At 33.3% G+C, this 19467-nt stretch overlaps 2 protein-coding genes across 2 annotated transcripts; both read left to right on the top strand.

Annotated features, from left to right (window-relative positions):
• The first annotated feature begins 6965 nt into the window (after window positions 1-6965).
• LOC131610606 (mannosylglycoprotein endo-beta-mannosidase-like) lies at window positions 6966-15129 on the top strand. Its single transcript, XM_058882595.1, has 11 exons — window positions 6966-7215; window positions 7305-7443; window positions 8367-8597; window positions 8796-8854; window positions 9117-9165; window positions 9612-9842; window positions 10775-10944; window positions 11062-11266; window positions 12785-13471; window positions 13580-13807; window positions 14059-15129. Exons 1-11 carry the CDS (start codon window positions 7064-7066, stop codon window positions 14833-14835), a joined length of 2928 nt encoding a protein of 975 aa, XP_058738578.1. The 5' UTR covers window positions 6966-7063; the 3' UTR covers window positions 14836-15129.
• A 1333-nt stretch (window positions 15130-16462) lies between these two features.
• LOC131615035 (uncharacterized) lies at window positions 16463-17182 on the top strand. Its single transcript, XM_058886552.1, has one exon. It carries the CDS (start codon window positions 16463-16465, stop codon window positions 17180-17182), a length of 720 nt encoding a protein of 239 aa, XP_058742535.1.
• The last annotated feature ends 2285 nt before the right edge of the window (window positions 17183-19467 follow it).

The following is a 19467-nucleotide window of genomic DNA, read 5'->3' as shown; positions in this document are numbered from 1 at the left end:
AGATATTCTCTAATAATAATAATAATAATAATAATAATAATAATAATAATAATAATAATAATAATAATAATAATAATAATAATAATAATAATAATAATAATAATACTAATAATAATAATAATAGCAACAATTAATATTAATAATAATAATAATAATAAATTTAGTAATAGTACTAATTAACAAAAAGTGATCTTATTTTTATTTTCTTTTTGATTGAGTAAAAAATAATATTCGACCGTTTTTTTTATGTATGATATAAATATCTTGATAAACTATTTATATTTCACAAATTCCTTACTAAAATACATATCATTGTACTATTGACTATAATAATAATAAAATAATAATAATAATAATAATAACAATAATAATAATAATAATGATAATAACAAAAATAATAGAAATGAAAACAATATAAATTTTTTTTAAAAATAGAAAAAAATTAACGAATGAGATCAAAGTAATATATTTATATTATTTGTTTAAGATATATAATATATTAAAAAGTGGTTTTTTAAATCAAAATCTGTTTTAGTGAAAAAAAAAATCAAAAGCTCTTAATTTGTTTGTAGAAATGCAAAAATAAAACTAGTATTTTGAAAAAATATTGATCTATTTTTAAAAAACATAATAAGTTATAATTAACTTAATTGTTTGATGAAGTGGAATTCAAATTTATAGTTTATTAGGATCTTTATACTACACATTAGTAAGAGAACAGTTGAATATTATCATTTGTTCAATACAAAATTAATATTTAATTATTATTATTATATTTTTATTGACATTATTATTATTATTATTATTATTATTATTATTATTATTATTATTATTATTAATTATTATTATTATGACAGTTTGTTGATGAGTATTTACATGAATTTTTGAAAGATAATAGTCAAATATTGTCTTTTGTTAAACGATAAACTTTTTTTATATATACCATGATCAATATGAGAACATTTCTCTTCATTTCACCATTTATAATAATTTTTATTTTTAAATATAAATTTACAATTATAAAATTAGTAAAATTTTAATATATAAGTATAAATTTTAAAAGTTAAAGTTAAAATGAAAGAGAATGAGAGTGTTTAAAAATATGGATTTCGCCTTGCACCGATGTTGTTATTGGAGAGGTTTTAGGTCTTCTGAAAGCTATAAACTGGGTCCATGATATGGGGTACGACAATATGGATTTTGAATTAGATGCTAAGCGAGTGGTGGATAGTGTGACCATCCCGAGACCTAATGACTCGGATCTTGGAGCTATTACGGGAGAATGTAACCGGTTGATGGCTCTTTTCTTTAGGAACTCTCATGTTAAGTTCGTTAGAAGACAAGCAAATGAGGTTGCTCACGCTCTTGCTCGGGTGGCTCCATTTATGGCTAGTTTTCAAAATTTCTATGATATTCCAACATGTATTCAGAATATTATTATTAATGAAATGAATTAATCTTTTCCCGTGAAAAAAAAATCTCATTTAAAAAAATATTTGATTTTATAAAAGGAAATAAATTATACTAATTAAATAGAACAAATTCAATGTTAAAAGAATAAATATAAACTTTTAGAAGCGACCACAATACTGAAACCCATAATTGAAGAAGACACACAATAAGCAGATGATACGAAAGCGAAGGACAATCAACCTTGATATAGCTTTTACAACTCCTTCTATTGTAGATGGGGGAGATGGAAGTTATCATAGAAGAACATGACATTGCGTCTGAATTGGTATTATGGGAAAACTCTTTAATCATGTATGTCATGGGGATATATCTATGAATATGGTCAAAAAAACTATGCTGCATACTTGGAATTTTGTTTCACTCCCAGAATTATTCTATAATGAGGAATGATATTTTATCATCAAATGAAAACAAAGAGTGTTAAGGAAGAAGTACTTAGAAGAGGACCTTATACCATTTATCGAAAACCTATGTTTCTTCATGAGTGGAAACCAAATTTCAATAACAAGGAAGATGCTATTAGAGTGATGCCAATTTGGGTCAATTTCCACCAACTTCCGTTGATTTACCGGGGAGAACGTATGATGAGAGATGAGTGTACGGCTAAGAATCTTCGAGTGTCATATGCTACAGTGCTTATTGAGGTGACTATCACAATAGAGCTAAATGAAACCATTACCATAAGAGATCCGCAGGGTAATAAACTCCTCTAACCAGTAGAATACGAATGGAAACCCCCCTTTTTGCAAGGCCTGCAACAGGGTGGGACATGAGTGTGAAAGGAAAAAGCTGGTCAAGAAAGAACCCAACTCAAGTCAAGCCGAAATGGATAGCAAGACATCATCCAATAAAGGAAAAGGAAGAAGTAGATAGGAATACATATATTAACACTGAGAAGGAGGAACACCAGGCATGGAAAATGGTTGGTTCATCAGACAAGAGCAAAGGCAAAGGGCATATGGTAGAGGAAGTACTTGTACTTAATCCAGGAGTTCCTTTGATTGGCTGCAGGAATGGTTTTGAAATCCTGGGGTATGAGAAGGGTCCATCAGGGATTGACAAGAATAATCCATGATTCTCTCATGGAATGTCAGGGACTTGAATAAGAAATCAAGGCATGTTGAAATAGCATCCCATCTCAAAACTCTACAAGTGTCTTGTGTGATTCTTCTTGAAACCAAAGTAAAAAAGAATAATGCTCCTAAAGTCAGACAAGCTTTAGGACAAGACTGGAAATACATAGATAATTATGACCACCATCTTAATGGTAGGATTTGGGGGATTTGGAAGGAAAACATGTATGACATGAAGATGAGGAGTAGCTCTGACCATTTTATCCACTATGAAGTCTTTGATATAATTGGTAAAAAATTATGGTTGATGACTGCAATTTATGCACACAACCAACCAACTAAGAGGAAAATTCTCTGGATGGACTTTAAACAAATAGCTAGGAACATACATGAGCTATAAATGATCCTTGGAGATTTTAAATTTTTAACAATATGTTGACTGTTGCAGATAGGATTGGGGGAAACCCTGTTCAAGTGATAAAGTTTGAACTTTGAAGAGCTAGAGAACATGATAACAAATGCCAACCTTTATGAACATGAGACTAAAGGTGCACATTTTACTTGGTCCAACAATCATGCCTCTGGAACTATCTATTATAGGATTGACAGAGCCATGTGAAATAGGAGTTAGTTTTTGCAATATCCTGAATGTGAAATAGAGGTACTGACTGCCCACATATCTGACCATTCCCCTCTTAAAGTGAAACCTTTGGGACATTAAATATGTCAAGCCAGAAAATACTCACAGTTCAAGTTTTAAATATTGTGGTTGATCAAGTTGACTTCAAGGATATTGTTAGGAGAAGTTGGGCCAAGGAGGAACATGGCAGACCTATGTTTGTTCTTTAGAGAAAACTTAAAAGGTTGCAGCCTTGCCTGAGATATTTGAACAGAAGAATAACCACTAGAGTGCAGAAAATTCAAGAGTATAGAAGTAAACTCAACCAAGTACATGAGAAACTTGCAGATGCTCCTCTCAATACTGGGTATATGCAGGAGAGCAATCATTGGACTGAGATGCTGATTCAAGCCACAGAGGAAGAGGGAACTTTTTTGATGCAAAGAGAAAAAGTTAATTGGCTAAAGCTTGGTGATGGAAACAAACAGTTCTTCCATGCAATTGTTAGGGGGAAGAATAAACAAAATAAGATTCATAAACTTGTAGATAACAATAGAAGCATCATCACTGAGTTTAAAGATATAGAAGAAGAGATTTTGAGCTTCTATAAAAACTTGATGGGGACTGCTACAAAGAGACTGCTACATGTGAATATTGTAGCTCTTTGAAATGGCCCACAGTTAAAAGAGGAGAGCAAAAAAGCTTGCTACAAACTGTCACTAAAAAAGAAGTTTGGAATGCAATCAATGGAATTGGAGAGACAAAAGCCCCTGGCATTAATGGATTCAACTCCAAGTTCGTCAAGCATACTTGGGACATAATTAAAGCGGACTTGATGGATGCCATACAAGAGTTCTTTAAACAAAATAAGCATTATCCTACTGCAAACTGTGCCCTTGTGACCTTGATTCCTATGACTCAAGAGGCAAAATCCATGAAGGATATGAGGCCAATAGCTTGTTGTACCACACTCTACAAAGTCATCTAAAAATTGTGAACAACAAGAATTGGCATGGTGATAAATGAAATTGTTGATGTAAGCCAATATGTGTTCATACCTGGTAGAGTTATTCATGACAACATTTTAATGGCTCATGAATTATTGAGAGGTTACAATCGTAAACACATCTCCCCTCGATGTGCCATACAAATGGACATCCAAAAAGCTTACGATACGATGGAATGGACGACTCTGAAATCCATAATGCAGGAAATGAATTTCCCTGAAACTTTCATTAATTGGATCATGTTGTGTGTTAGTTCCGTGTCCTACAGATACACAATAAATGGGCAAGTCACGAGATTTCTAAAAGCTAGGAGAGGACTAAGGAAAGGGGACCCTATAAAAGATAGGAATGTGTTGTGTGTTATTATGGAATATTTACACCGCTGCTTGAGGAATCTTAAACATATCCCAAATTTCAATTACCACCCTCGTTGCGTGAAGTTAAACACTAATGTCAACTTTGCAGATAACTTAATTCTGTTCACAAGAGGGGATACAATATCAGTTCATATTATGATGGATAAGTTTAAGAAATTTTCGCAAGCTACGAGCCTCAAAGCTCATCCAAAAAAGTGCAAACTCTATTTTGGTGGAGTTCATGTAAAGGAAAGGCAGTATATTATGGCAGCTACATGATTTTCTGAGGGAATAATTCCTTTCAAATAATTGGGCGTTCCGCTGTCGAGTAAAAAACTTACAGTCCAACATTGCAGACCTCTTGTTGACAGAATTGTAGGTAAGATAACACACTGGACATCTAGATTATTGACTTATGCAGGGAGGTACCAGATGATCAAGAGCATTCTTTTTGCTGTCACGACATATTGGATGCAAGTGTTCCCACTTCCTCAAAAAGTTATGAAACAAATTGAATCAATATGCAGAAGTTATCTTTGGAGTGGATCAAATGATATAACAAGGAAAGCTCTCATTTCTTGGGAAAAAGTTTGTGAACCGAGAAACACATGTGGCCTGAATATCACCTCTTTACAACACATGGAACAAGGCTTGCTTTTGTAAGCTGCTATGAACATTCACGTGAAATTTGACAAATTATGGATAGGTAGGTTAGACACCTGCTATTTCAAAGGGCAAGATATTATGAGCTGGCAGGTAACGACAAATAGCTCTTGGATTTTGCGAAAAATTGTTAAAGCCAAAGACCAAATGAGGAGTAATACGTATTGGGCTGAAGTTGTGCACAAACAGAGGTACAAAACAGATGATATGTACAAAGAGTTGAGTGGAGATAGAGTCCAAGTAGAATGGAAGAATATCCTGCTCAACAACTATGCGAGACCGCTGACAACCTTTATCCTTTGGATGAAACTTATGAGAAGGCTGTCCACCAAGGATAGGTTGGAAAAATTTGGAACCAAGGTTGAGAAAAAATATTGCTTTTGTGACCATGACGAAACTATTGCACATTTGTTCTTTGAATGTGAGAAAACAAAAGGTATATGGAAACATATACTAAGGTGGCTGCATATTCAAAGGAATCTAGTGGATTAGAATGCAAAGAGTCAATGCATTGCTAAAGAAACAAGGATAAAGGATTGGCATCGACTTGTTTTGAAATTAGCCCTTGCGGAGACCGTATACGAAATATGGAGAGGTAGAAATGAGATGATTTTTTCTCAAAAGCCTATGTATAATGAGGTGATTGTCCAAAATATTAAAGTTAGATGTAGTACACATAGGAAACTAAACACAGCAATCGGCGTATACGTAACTGTTTTTTTGAATGATAAAGTTTATCTTTGGCTCCAAAAAAAATATATAAACTTTTAGATTTAAAAAAAAAAGAAGGGAGATGAACAAATATATTCTTTATTTTTTCATGAGAAAGCAACTACACTTTTTTATGAACAAATCATTTTTTTTTAAATTATAATTATGATTTAATATATTTAATGATCCTTTTTATAGACAAGTTAATATCATATTCTTTCATTTCAGTATTTGGCTAGACATAAAAAAAAGATATGTTTACCCTAAAATTTATCTTATTTTAACTTTTTAATTAAAATTTCAAACAGAAATTTGAGTCGGGATATAAACCAACAGGTTTGATAAGAAAATAAATGATAGATTTGTCTTTATAAAATAGAATTTGAATAGAAAAATTAAAATTAAATATGATATAACTAATAAATAGACAAAAATGATATTAAATTTAAAAATTTATTAGAAATTAAAAATTAAAAAGTAAAATTATCATTACAATTTCAAAATTGTCACTATTAATTATTTTTATAAAAAAAATACATATAAATTTTTTGCAATTGTTGTTTTTTCATTTACACATAATATTATTTTATATGACATATTTAACATAATTATTTATTGATGTTTTTGTTTTAATGAAAATTTTACTCTCCTTATTTCAGCTCCTCACAAAATAGGTCTCGAATATATTAAATTCAAATATTTTTAGTCATTTTTTTTTTATATTTTCACTCAACATATTTATTTTTTAATGACGTTGACTCTTGTGAAACTTGATATGCTATCATAAATGATTTATTATAAAATATATTATCAAATTTGAGTTTTAAAATAGAGAAATTAATTTTGTGAATAATTTAAAATATAAGATCAAAACGGTAATTGAGTAAATAATATTTTTATAAAGAAATTAAAATTAGTTATTTATTATTGTGAATAAATTTTCATAAAAGTCAGTAACACTTAATTAATTATTATTATTTTTTTGTATTTTATATATTTATTAAATGAAAAATATATAACTTTTTAAAGAGAAACTTTATAATTTGAATATAAATTCATTGACACATAAATTCAACTACACTGTTTTACTTGTTTACTGTTTAATGTTAACCGACATAACCACCGCCGGTACCATTCCCTGACTTCAATTTAGGGTTATTCATGGCGGAGGAGCACCACCGGAAAACCATACTCGACGGTGGTTGGTTAGCAGCCAGGTCCACCGAGGTCCAATTCACCGGAACTCAGCTCACCACTACTCACCCTCCTACTTCCCCCAATCCCCCATGGATCGAAGCCGTCGTTCCCGGAACGTAATCTTCTACTCTCATTCCTGACTTTTTCTCTATTTTTCTGTCTCGCTTACTCGCTCTCATTGCTCCTCATTGATTTCACTTCACAGCGTTCTAGCTACCTTGGTGAAGAACAAGATCGTTCCAGATCCTTTCTATGGACTTCAAAATGAAGCTATCATAGATATCGCTGATTCCGGAAGAGACTTTTACACTTTCTGGTTTTTCACAACCTTTCACTGCAACCTTGTGCGTTTTCTTCTTCACTACATTGTTATACATCTATTCAGTTCTCATAGTTTCATAATTTGCAATTAACTTTCTATTTATGCTGCCGCGACTAAATGGTATTAGCAGGTGCCAATATATACTACCGTTATTCATCCTTTTTATGTTAAAAGAACAAATTGTGGTTAAATACACCGGGACGATGGTTGCAATCAGCAACACCTCTACCGACCGAAATCGCGAAAGCCCTTTGCGCAACTGCAACCGCTTTTTAAAACCTTAGTTGCATTATAGTAGTGCTATAAAGTAAAGGAATTTGAACAAATCACTATTGTTTTGCGTAGGACTGTTCACGGTACAGTTTGGTGAGAAAACTGAACCAAACTGAACTATAGTAAAAATTTACTCGAACTGAACCGAACCGTTCTAATTTTTCGAGCTGTTAAAAGACAATTTTTCACAAATCATTTGTTACAGAAACCGTTAAACTATTTTTTAGAAATTTTGTTTTTAGTATTTTTTTATTTTTAATTTCGGTTCAGTTTCAATTTCGGTTTCGTTTACTTGCTATATGGTTCGGTTCTAGAACTGTTTGTGCAATATGGTTCGGTTCAGTGCAAACATAGCTGTTCGGCTATTTTAACTTCAGTTCGGTTCGGGCGATTTAGTTCGGTTCTTTTTTTTTTTGAACAACTGTAGATTTGCTATATGTTATATATGCTATTTAGTAGAAGTGTATATAGTATTGTCAAATAGTGGCGCTGTAGAACCATAGCATAGAGAAGTTTGAATAAACCGCTATTTTCCGTGATACGCGATGGACAAAACTTGTTTCTAGTTTGATAATTTTATTTTTGATGGATGAAGATGGGACAATTTTTTTTTTTTTTGCGAAGTGATTTATAATTTGGGACAGAGGGAGTAATTACGTTATGTTTTTGCAGTCAACTACTAATCAGTACTGTGATTTGAACTTTCGAGGAATTAATTACTCTGCTGATGTGTATTTAAATGGCCACAAAACTGTTCTTCCGAAAGGAATGTTTCGAAGGCACTCTATTGATGTCACTGATATTCTTCATCCTGATGGTAATAATCTGCTTGCTGTTCTTGTTCATCCTCCGGATCATCCTGGGACGATTCCTCCTGAAGGGGGGCAAGGTGGTGATCACGAGGTTGGTAATTAAAGTAGTACATCTGATCCCTGATTTTTATCAGTTCTATTTGCATACCTTTCATGAAAGGTTTAAGCATCTGTTCTGGTGTTTCGAGAGACTGAAATTAATCAAGAGTTGAGGGAATGATAAGTGTGAGAGAGGAAAAAAAGTTGTGCATGTGGAATATCTAATTCAGTTTATTTTGTTGTTTTGTAGATAGGAAAGGATGTAACCACACAGTATGTTGAAGGTTGGGACTGGATGACTCCTATAAGGTGACATTGCTGTTACTTGTAATGTGTTAATACCTTTCTTTTTTCTATATATAATTATTTATTTTTTCATTAAATTGAAACCCTATCATTACATTACTTTTCTAGTTTGGTTAGGAAATGCCAGGTATATATAAAGAAAATTGTAGGGCATTTTGGGCGTTACTTGTTTGCTGTTTGAAATTTTAAGAGAACAGGAATTATTGAGAGGCCATGCAAAGCAAAGTATATATGCACCTAATGCAAATGTTAAATTTGATTGCAGAGATAGGAATACTGGAATATGGGATGAGGTTTCCATTTCGGTTACTGGGGTGAGTTGTATTTTTTAGTTTAGTTCATTCCAATATCTAATATTATTACTTATTCTTTAACATTAGGATTTTCCATGAGATAAATCATCCAAGCCTTCCATTTCCCTCTCTCATCCGCTTTGTTTAATGCATTATTGGTCCCAGTCCTTTGGTGATTCATGGTTGAATTTTGTTGAATTCCAATTCCAAGCGTATGTATTGGCTTTATGAAAATTGCTTTGCAAAGTCACTAAGATGTCTGGAAAATCAAACCAGAATAGTGCAGGGGTATGGGATAGACATCAGAGTTACTATGTAGATTTTAGCTTTTAATGCAGTTCATACATTCCATATATCCGGTTACATATTCTCTACTTCAGAATTGATTTTTTTACCTTTCTATATATGTTGGCGCTTCTGTTTGTTGCTTGGTCAGATGATGATTACAGCGTCTGTATTTCGTGCAGCCTGTAAAAATTATTGATCCCCACTTGGTTTCATCATTCTTTGACAATTATGAGAGAGCATATTTACATGCAACTACTGAATTGGAAAACAGGAGCTCTTGGAGTGCTGAGTGCTCTTTGACTGTCCAAGTTACATTGGAACTTGAGGATAACATTTGCTTGGTAGAGCATCTTCAAACTCAAAACCTCTCAATTCCTGCAGAATCACGGGTGCAATATACATTTCCTGAGGTCAGTAACAATGTTAACTGTGCTTATGAAAAGGTTTTATCTGCCGTGTTTATAAACCTTCAACTCATTCAAGAACAAATCATGATAATAATAACTAATATCTAATTTGATACAAAAGATACTCTAAGATACCCTAAATTAATATAAAGGTAACGAGTCATTCTCAATAATGTGCAGCACAATAACAAGATGGCCGGTCCAAGCTGGCCCATTTATGCAGCTGGGCCCTTAAGGCCACAACGGACTGGACTGTGCCAGCGTGTTTGACAACTCTAGTTATGCATAAGAATTGTTGTATTATCATGTTATTAGGCTACGGTTATTATGTTATTAGGCAGCAATTATTGTATTAGACAGGTTATTATGTTATTAGGCAGCAATTATTGTATTAGACAACAGTTATGCATTAGATTATTATTGAATAGATAGGGAAATAAAAGGAAAAGTCAGTAAGCCTTTATTTTGGGACAGGATATTAAAAGGGAGAGACTAAACTCTAGAATTCTTGAAATTGAGAGACCAAGCCTCTCGAATTTGTTGGATAGGAATTGTCTTATGATAGTAAACTATCTCTTTTCTTAGTTTATGTGTTATTTCCTAATTTGTTGTATTGTAAAAGTTAGTTGCAACTTCCATTCCGGTTTCCCTGAAACAAAGGACTCTCTGTTTTAATGTCTTGTTCACTACTGTATGTTTTCTGGTAGTGTTCCTTGTGATCTATCGATAAAAGAATCATTATTCAATGATATTATAAATTATGTCACACCAAAGAAAAGTTTAAAGCAGCTCAAATAGTCAGAAGGACAACCTTTTTTCTAACATCAAGGATATACTATGATCTAGCATCCTTTACTACTAATCCTGTTAACTTGCACATATTAGGGTTTAAGTTTCAGTGGTTCTGTTCAAGTGTTGATTGTTTGCATTAACAGCTTTTCTTCTACAAGCCCGATTTATGGTGGCCCAATGGAATGGGAAAGCAAACTCTATACAGTGTTGTCATTAGCATTGATGTTAAAGGATTTGGTGAGTCTGATTCATGGAGCCATCTCTTTGGATTCCGCAAAATTGAGAGCCAAATTGATAATGCTACTGGCGGAAGGTATGGCAATTACTCACATTTCTTCATTGCTTGTTTGTCTAACTTTTACTTTTATAAAATTAATTCAATCTTTAAACTGTCTCCACATATGTTTTACTGCATGTATCTTATTTATAGGCTATTTAAAGTCAATGGGGAACCGGTTTTTATTCGTGGGGCTAACTGGATACTGTCTGATGGGTTACTGCGGCTTTCGAAGAAGAGGTATAATACAGATATCAAGTTTCACGCAGATATGAATTTTAACATGATAAGATGCTGGGGTGGTGGACTGACAGAAAGGCCAGAGTTTTATCATTATTGTGATTATTACGGCCTTCTGGTAAGCTTCAGTCTTTTTATATTTCATTGCTACATGTTAGTATTTTTCTCCTTTTCTTATATTTTTAATGAATTTATTACATTAATGCTACTCTGCTGTATGTACATATGGTTTGCTCGCAATCTTATCCATTATAAGGACTTGTGTATGAATAACAATTTTTGTATTAACTTAGCCACTTAATCATCATGATCAAAAGCAGGTTGATGCTGTTCATCCTACTATTCAATATTATTTGTTAACCGCTTATTTTTTGGACTCTAATGTTGAGAAAGGTAGGGTTTTGCTTCTGATCTTCTTTTATTAAGACCTATCCTTTTATTAAGCCCTATTATTTATCAAGCCCTATTTTTATCTAGGTTCAAACTGTGCTTACCGAACATATTCAAGAGATGATCCCACAGGGTGCGCCATGTGTGAATGACATACTTTTACTTGGCGAATTGAGAGAAGTAAATGAAAAGTTATAATCATAGAATAAAGTTAAATACAAAATTTCTGTTGAAGCAGGATTAAAGCAGAGTTTATGAAATGCAAATTTAGCAATAGTCACATGTTAGAAATAAATAAGTGCAAAGTTAGGACTATAGAAACAAGTTAGAAATACAAAATATCTGTTGTTGATGTAGGAGTAAAGCAGAGTGTATGAAATGCAAATTTAGCAGAAGTCACAATCATAGTTTAAAGGTGAAAATTTCAGAATATAGAATACAGCAAAGCTTGCGTTTTAAGTACCTGACGTCAATTATACAAAATAACAGAGAGATAGGAAGATGTTAACCATAACTCCATAAGCCTCAAACTTAAAAGAGAAATTTTACTATACAACTACAAAAGTTGTAAATTGTAATGCTTTACATGGAACTGCATGTTGGATAATAAAGGGTAAACAAGATAATAAACTCAACCTTGGAGAGATGAGAATGTTAAAATGGAAAAGTGGTCGCACAGTCTTGATGGAGTTAGAATACATTGTTGAGAAATTTTTGATATTGGCCAATATAGAAAAGATTGTAGAATCTCGCCTTATGTAGTTTGAAAGATATGTAAAAAAGACTTCAGAAGTTCTGACTAGGAGGGTTGGCCAGATGCAGTATAGTCTAACACAGGTAGACTGATACCAAATATTCAACAAAACATTAAGAGAAGCAAAAATCTATCTTCTAATTTAATACATGACAGTGTCAGTGACTTATAACATCATTCTCACCTAGCGGTACCTGACTTGGTTGTTTTTATCATTGTTTGTTGTTTCTAGAGGGTGATTTTAGTTGAATGGTCTGTTTGCATTATGGGATCTTCTGCTTATGATTTGGTATTCATACCCTGTACAAACAAATATTGTAACGTTTTTTTTCTTTCTGAAAGGTGTTTTTAACTTGTCACATTTCGATGCTTATATAGCTTTAACCAGAGAATCCTTGGTCTAATTCAATTTTTTGGTTCGTTGATTTTATATTACATTAGTGGTAGCATGTGTTTTGAAACTTAACCATTTTATTGTTTTCAATTTTGTAGGTATGGCAAGAGTTCTGGATTACAGGGGATGTTGATGGACGTGGAGACCCAGTATCTAATCCACAAGGTCCGCTGGATCATGACCTTTTCTTGTTTTGTGCAAGAGACACAGTCAAACTTCTAAGAAACCATCCTAGTCTTGCGCTATGGGTGGGTGGAAATGAACAAACTCCGCCAGATGATATAAATGCTGCTTTGAAAATTGATTTGAGGCTCCATCCTGATTTTGAAAGTGTAGTTGATAACACCAAATCTGTAGGAGACTTGTCCCCGGTGTTGAGGGATCCTAGCCCGAAGGATCCTAGCCAATACCTCGACGGTACACGCATTTACGTTCAGGGATCAATGTGGGATGGGTTTGCTGATGGGATGGGGAACTTCACTGATGGTCCTTATGAAATTCAAAATCCTGAAGACTTCTTCAAGGATTCCTTTTACAATTATGGATTCAATCCAGAGGTTGGTTCTGTGGGAATGCCAGTTGCATCAACCATAAGAGCAACAATGCCGTCAGCAGGATGGCAGATACCTGTGTTTAAGAAACTTCCGGATGGTTATGTAGAAGAAGTTCCAAATCCCATATGGGAATACCATAAATACATTCCTTATTCTAAACCAAATAAGGTTCATGATCAGATTCAGCTATATGGTACTACTGTCAAAGATCTTGATGATTTTTGTTTGAAAGTAAGTGAAACCTTCATCCTGGTGGCCATTAGTGATACATTTTTCATCATCTTATTTTCGCCGTTCTCAAGATAAAGTTGTTTAAATTTTAAGCCATAATTTACTCAGGCACAGCTTGTTAACTACATACAATATAGAGCACTTCTGGAGGGATGGACTTCTCGTATGTGGAGTAAATATACAGGTGTATTAATATGGAAGTCTCAAAATCCTTGGACTGGTCTGAGAGGTCAATTTTATGATCACCTACTTGACCAAACAGCAGGTTTCTATGGTTGTCGCTGTGCTGCGGAACCCATTCATGTTCAGCTTAATCTAGCTACATATTTTATAGAGGTAAATGCCTAACTAAAGTTCCTAGTTTTATGAATTCGTGATAAAATGAGACTTATTATTTTGCAAATGCTAAGACACAAAATTCGAGATATGGTGCCGAAGTAACAAGTTATAGAGATTACTAGTGTAACAAACTGGTCAATTGCATAATTCACAATTTGTATTGCAATTTATTATTTAGACCAGTTATGTAGGAACTAGGAATAGTTCAATAATGGTTTTGCATCATTTTATCTTCCTTCTAATAACAGGTTGTTAATACTACATCAGAAGAATTGTCTAATGTAGCAATTGAAGCTTCAGTGTGGGATCTGGAAGGAACATGTCCATACTACAAAGTTCATGAAAATCTCTCTGTGCTACCAAAAGAGGCTGCATCTATTGTTGAGATGAGGTATCCAAAGTCAACAAATCCAAAACCGGTCTACTTTCTTCTTCTCAAACTGTATAACATGTCAGATCATAGAATTATATCGAGAAACTTTTATTGGTTGCATCTTCCTGGTGGAGATTACAAGTTATTGGAGCCATATAGAGAAAAGAAAATACCTCTCAAGATAACGTCAAAGGTTTCCGTTGTTGAGTCCGCTTATAATATTCAAGTGCTTGTGACAAACACATCTAAAAGCCCACCAGACTCCAAATTTCCAACCATAGAGCACAGTTCAATTTCAACAGATAGTGCATGTAGGACTGGAAAAGAACATGAAACTGGTTTGTTCAAGAGGATACATAGATGTTTTGCTGGGAAAACTGATGGTTTGAAGGTTTCTGAAATAAATGGGAATGATGTAGGTGTTGCTTTCTTTCTTCATCTCTCTGTTCATGCTTCAAAGACGGAATATAAAGAGGGTGAAGACACGAGAATTCTTCCTGTTCATTACTCAGATAACTATTTTTCACTGGTCCCAGGAGAGAGCATGTCTGTTAATATATCTTTCGAGGTTCCTCCGAGTGTCACTCCTAGAGTTAGTCTTGATGGCTGGAACTACGATGGGAGACAACAAACCATTGTTGAAATTTTATGATACTCGCACACAATGCATTAGAAAGAGAAAATTCATGATTATGATTTGTTTTCTTCTTGTAACTGAAGGCCAATGTACCTTTGCAACATTTGAAGATTAATCCTTGTAATTGTGTATATAAACTCTTTAAAAAATTGTACTCTCTCCTGTCACTACTATAACTATAAAGCTAAGGTCAACTGTTTATAAACTAACTAATATTTGTATTATTAATATATAAACTACTATAATATCATTGAAGATATTATAGTAAGTTTCATGTACATGAATTTTAGAAAAATAATTGTACTTAACTACCTTTTATAAAATTATTATGTTTGTTTATAGTTGTGATTGGATGGTGAATGCTGAAATTAAAGATAAATAATGATGTTTTGAAAAAGTTTAACGTCAAAAGTTGATGATTTAATAAATTTATTTGATATTTAATAAAATTTCAGTTAATTATTTTCAGTTATCACATTATAATTCATTAAAGAGGTGCATATCGAGAATCACAATAAATTCAAAGTTGTTTTCTTCAATAAAATGTAAATAGGGCCACATCAGGTTAATATTAAGAAAGCTAACAATCTACTGCAGTGAGACTGGTGCTGGAGAGTCAGTCGAATGAGGAGGAAAAAGGGAGGAGGTACATCTTTAGATTTGAAGATGCTTGGGCTAGAGAAGATCGTTGCGAAGGAATCGTGAATCTATCGGCTTGTCTGGTTATAGTGAGCTTAAGGTTGTGGTTGATATAGGGGACTCATACAAGGAATATAGGAGTGGTTCTATCCGTACAGAGATTAATCGTATTAAAGATCTTTTGAAAGAAGAGGAGAGATGAGACGCCAATTAGGAGAACATTAAAAAGTATAAAGTTTTGGAGAACCAAAGGAATAATCTGCTCAAGGCAGAAGAAGTGATGTGGAGACAAATGAGTAGAGTTGTGTGGTTGAAGGATGACGATAGAAATACGAAGTTCTTTCATGAGAAGGCGGAGCAGAGAAGGAAAACAAACCATATTAGCAAACTGGGTTATGAAAACGGGAGTTGGTGGCGAGGAAGGAAAAATTGCGAACGAATCCTAATTCATTATTTTTCTGATCTATTTTCTTCTTCAGGACATTCTAATATCCAAGATACTTGTGAAGTGGTGAGAGAAAAGCTTAGTCAAGAGAACAAAGTGTGGTGTGAAGGATCTTTTTCTGAACACGAAGTGGAGGAAACCTGTTCTAGGTGCACCCGCTTAAAGCTCCGGGTCCAGATTGCTTCCAAGACTTTTCTTCCAAAAATACTGGCACATTATGCGGAAGGAGGTAAAGAAGTTGGCGTCGGACATTCTGAACGAGGAACATGATCTAGTATATGTGAACAAAATTTTCATAGTGTTGATCCTAAAATGTAAGAACCCTAAATCCCCACAGGAGTTTCGTCCAATCAGTCTGTGCAACATAGTGATGAAGTTGGTCTCAAAGGCTATTGCGAATAGAGTGAAATACATTTTACCGAATATCATTGATGTTGAATAGAGTGCTTTTGTTAAGGGGAAGTTGATTACAGATAATGCTCTTTTAGCCATGGAGTGTTTCCATTGTATGAAGGATAAAACTGAAGGTAAAAAAAAGTGATGTCCCTGAAGTTAGACATGTCAAAAGCTTATGATAGGGTGGAGTGGAGTTTTGTTGTGGGAGTTTTGGAATCTATGGGATTTTCTAAGAAGTTGGTGAAGCTGGAAATAGATGTATTTCAACGGTGTCCTTCCAAGTCCTCCTCAATGGACAAGAGACCCATTATCCCCTTACATGTTTGTTCTTTGAACGTATGTTATGTCAGGTTTGCTAAAGAAGTCATAACTCTTAACATTCATAGGATACAAGTTGCCAGAAGTGCTCTTAGGATCTCTCACTTATTCTTTGCAGACGATAGCATCCTGTTTGCAAGGGGCAACTCCAATGAGGCTGAGAAAATTTTGGAAGTCCTTTCAATCTATCAGAAGGCATCTGGACAAATGGTGAATCTTGACAAGTCGGAAGCCTCCTTCAGTCGAAATGTTCGTGATGAATTCAAACAAATGATTCATAATAGGATGGGAGTTAAGATAATGTTATCTCAATCGAGATATTTGGGTCTTCTGGTGGTTAAGGAGGTTTTTTCTCTTGTTGTTGAACACATTTGGAAAAGGATGAAAGGGTGGAAGGAAGGATTTCTATCGAGGGCGGGAAAGGAAGTGCTTATCAAATCGGTTTCCCAAGCTATTCCTAGCTATATCACGAGCTGCTTCAAACTTCCATATGGAGTGAGCAAGGACATTGAAAGGATGTTGGTGAGTTTTTGGTGGGGAGCAAAGAATGGGAGCGGAAAGTGAACTGGACGAGTTGTAATATGACTTGGTTAACAAACAAGGGATAATTCCTAAGGCTAATCGAAACAAAAATTTGCCCAAACTTAAGCGAGTGGTCAACTCACAAAAGTTCAAACACAAAATTCCAGTCAAACTTCTTCATAATTTCAAATTTCTCAAACCAATCACATACTTATTAACACAACATTATTCCATACTCTTTTTTGTCTTTTTTTTTCAAAACTTCTCTCTTTTTTATTTTTTTTCTTTTCACTTCTTTTTCACATTTTTTTCTTTTCTTTCTTATTTCAACCTCATAGCAATCAACCACAAATGCACAATCAATTTTTCTCCCCAACTTGAATTCAACCATCATCATAAGGCAAGGCAAAAATTCAAACTATAAATCATAATTGAGGGTTCAAGAAAACAAAGAAGCAACATCCATACAAAAATGCGAACCAAACACTCATAGACAAGCATTTAGCAAAAACAACATGAATATTGACAAAAAGGCTCAAAAGGGATACTAATGATCATAGACTCACAAGGTGAATCGACTATTTGGCCAGGGTAGTTTTGCTCAAAATGAAACAAAAATGCCTTGATCATTTTCATGCTTTCATATAGTCAACACAAACAAAAGATTAAGCATAATAAAATTTAGTTAAAACAAGAGTTGTGGTCTCCGGCATATGTGAATAATGGAAAGCCACCTCACAAAAAGGTGAGAACTAAAGTGATTCACAAACGAACAAGTATACGAAAAAATGAATGGCATAGAAATTGTAAAAAGCCTAAGTATCATGAATATGCTAAAGTCAAGAAAGTGGTAAGCACATACCTTGAACGCGTATAAAACTTTAACAAAATCATTACCATACACTCGCAAGTTGAAACAATCAAACTTGGAAAATCACCCCCAATTCCATAAGTTACTCAAAATGAGCTTATAGACAATCACACAAAGTATTAATATAAACAAATTAAAAGACCAAATGAAATTGTCTAAACAAATTTAAAAGTGAAGATTTGAAATTTAAAAACTGGTCCGATCTAAATTTGTTTAGACAATTGCATTACACTACCTAAACTAAACAAAAACTAAAAAGAATAAACATGCTTGTTTTATGTCGTAAGCTCGACGCCTGTTATTTAAGAACGTTTCTCCTAGTTACTTCCGCCCGGTTATCCCTAACCACACACGAGCAAACATGAAAGAAAACAAACAATAATATAACAAATTCACAAGTATAAAGAAAACATTTACAAGTGTAGTAAGCATACTCAAGTATCAATATAAACAAGTGAGAATATACAATATGTGCGATATATACACAACTCAAAACATTAGAAACTATTTCGATGCAAGTTAAATAAAACACCAATCCCCGGCAACGGCGCCATTTTATTAAAGCGGTAAAGCGGCAAGCAACAAAAGTTTTGGAAGTATTTATCCGGGAAATTATCGTCTCTACAGGGACTAGTGCATTGAACTGCCGTTCAACCGTTTCTAAAGTTATGAGTTTGGATTGAATTGTTTAAAGAATAAAAACAGAAAAGTAAATATCAACACAAAAGTAATTCATTTTTTCAGAAAGAAGAGACTTATCAGGTAGCATATAATCTACATCTCACAAACTTAAACTTATCGATCAATTATACTCAACCTACAATACTCATCAATATCATCAAGCATCGCTCACACCCTAAGGGTGTGTTTGGTTCAAATGAGGGGGAGGGGAGGGGAGGGATTTTAATGGAGGGGAGAGAAGGGGAGGGGAGGGGAGGGGAGGGGATTTGTTTAATCAGATGGGTGTTTGGTTCAAATGTGAAAAATCTATACATATTTTTTTGTTAGTAAATTTTTTAATATTGAGTGACTAAAAAGTTATAATTTACTACATAATGTTAAAAAATTGACTTCACTTAATTCGAATAAAATGTTCAAAAACAAATTAAACTATATGTTGATAACAACTTTGAAATCGTAATGAATTATTAAACACATAAAATACATAAAATAATTTATTATTAAATATGAATGGTTTAAATTTTTTAATAAAATAAATTAATTAATTAAAATGAAAAATTTTAAATTTGATATAAAAGAAAATATGATAGGATACATAACAAAATTAGAAAAAAAACATAAATAAACATAAAAGAGTTATAAAAAAAATCAAAAAAGTGAAATGATTATGATTTATATTAAGGACAAAAATTTCAAAATAATTTGAAGGTGGAGAATAATTATAATGAGTTGATAGAAGCAATCGAGAAAAATCACCCAAAAGAGAGCAATAATA

Source organism: Vicia villosa, linkage group LG6 (assembly GCF_029867415.1).
Source record: "Vicia villosa cultivar HV-30 ecotype Madison, WI linkage group LG6, Vvil1.0, whole genome shotgun sequence".
NCBI lineage: Eukaryota > Viridiplantae > Streptophyta > Magnoliopsida > Fabales > Fabaceae > Vicia > Vicia villosa.
This window is presented reverse-complemented; position numbering and strand designations above follow the sequence as displayed.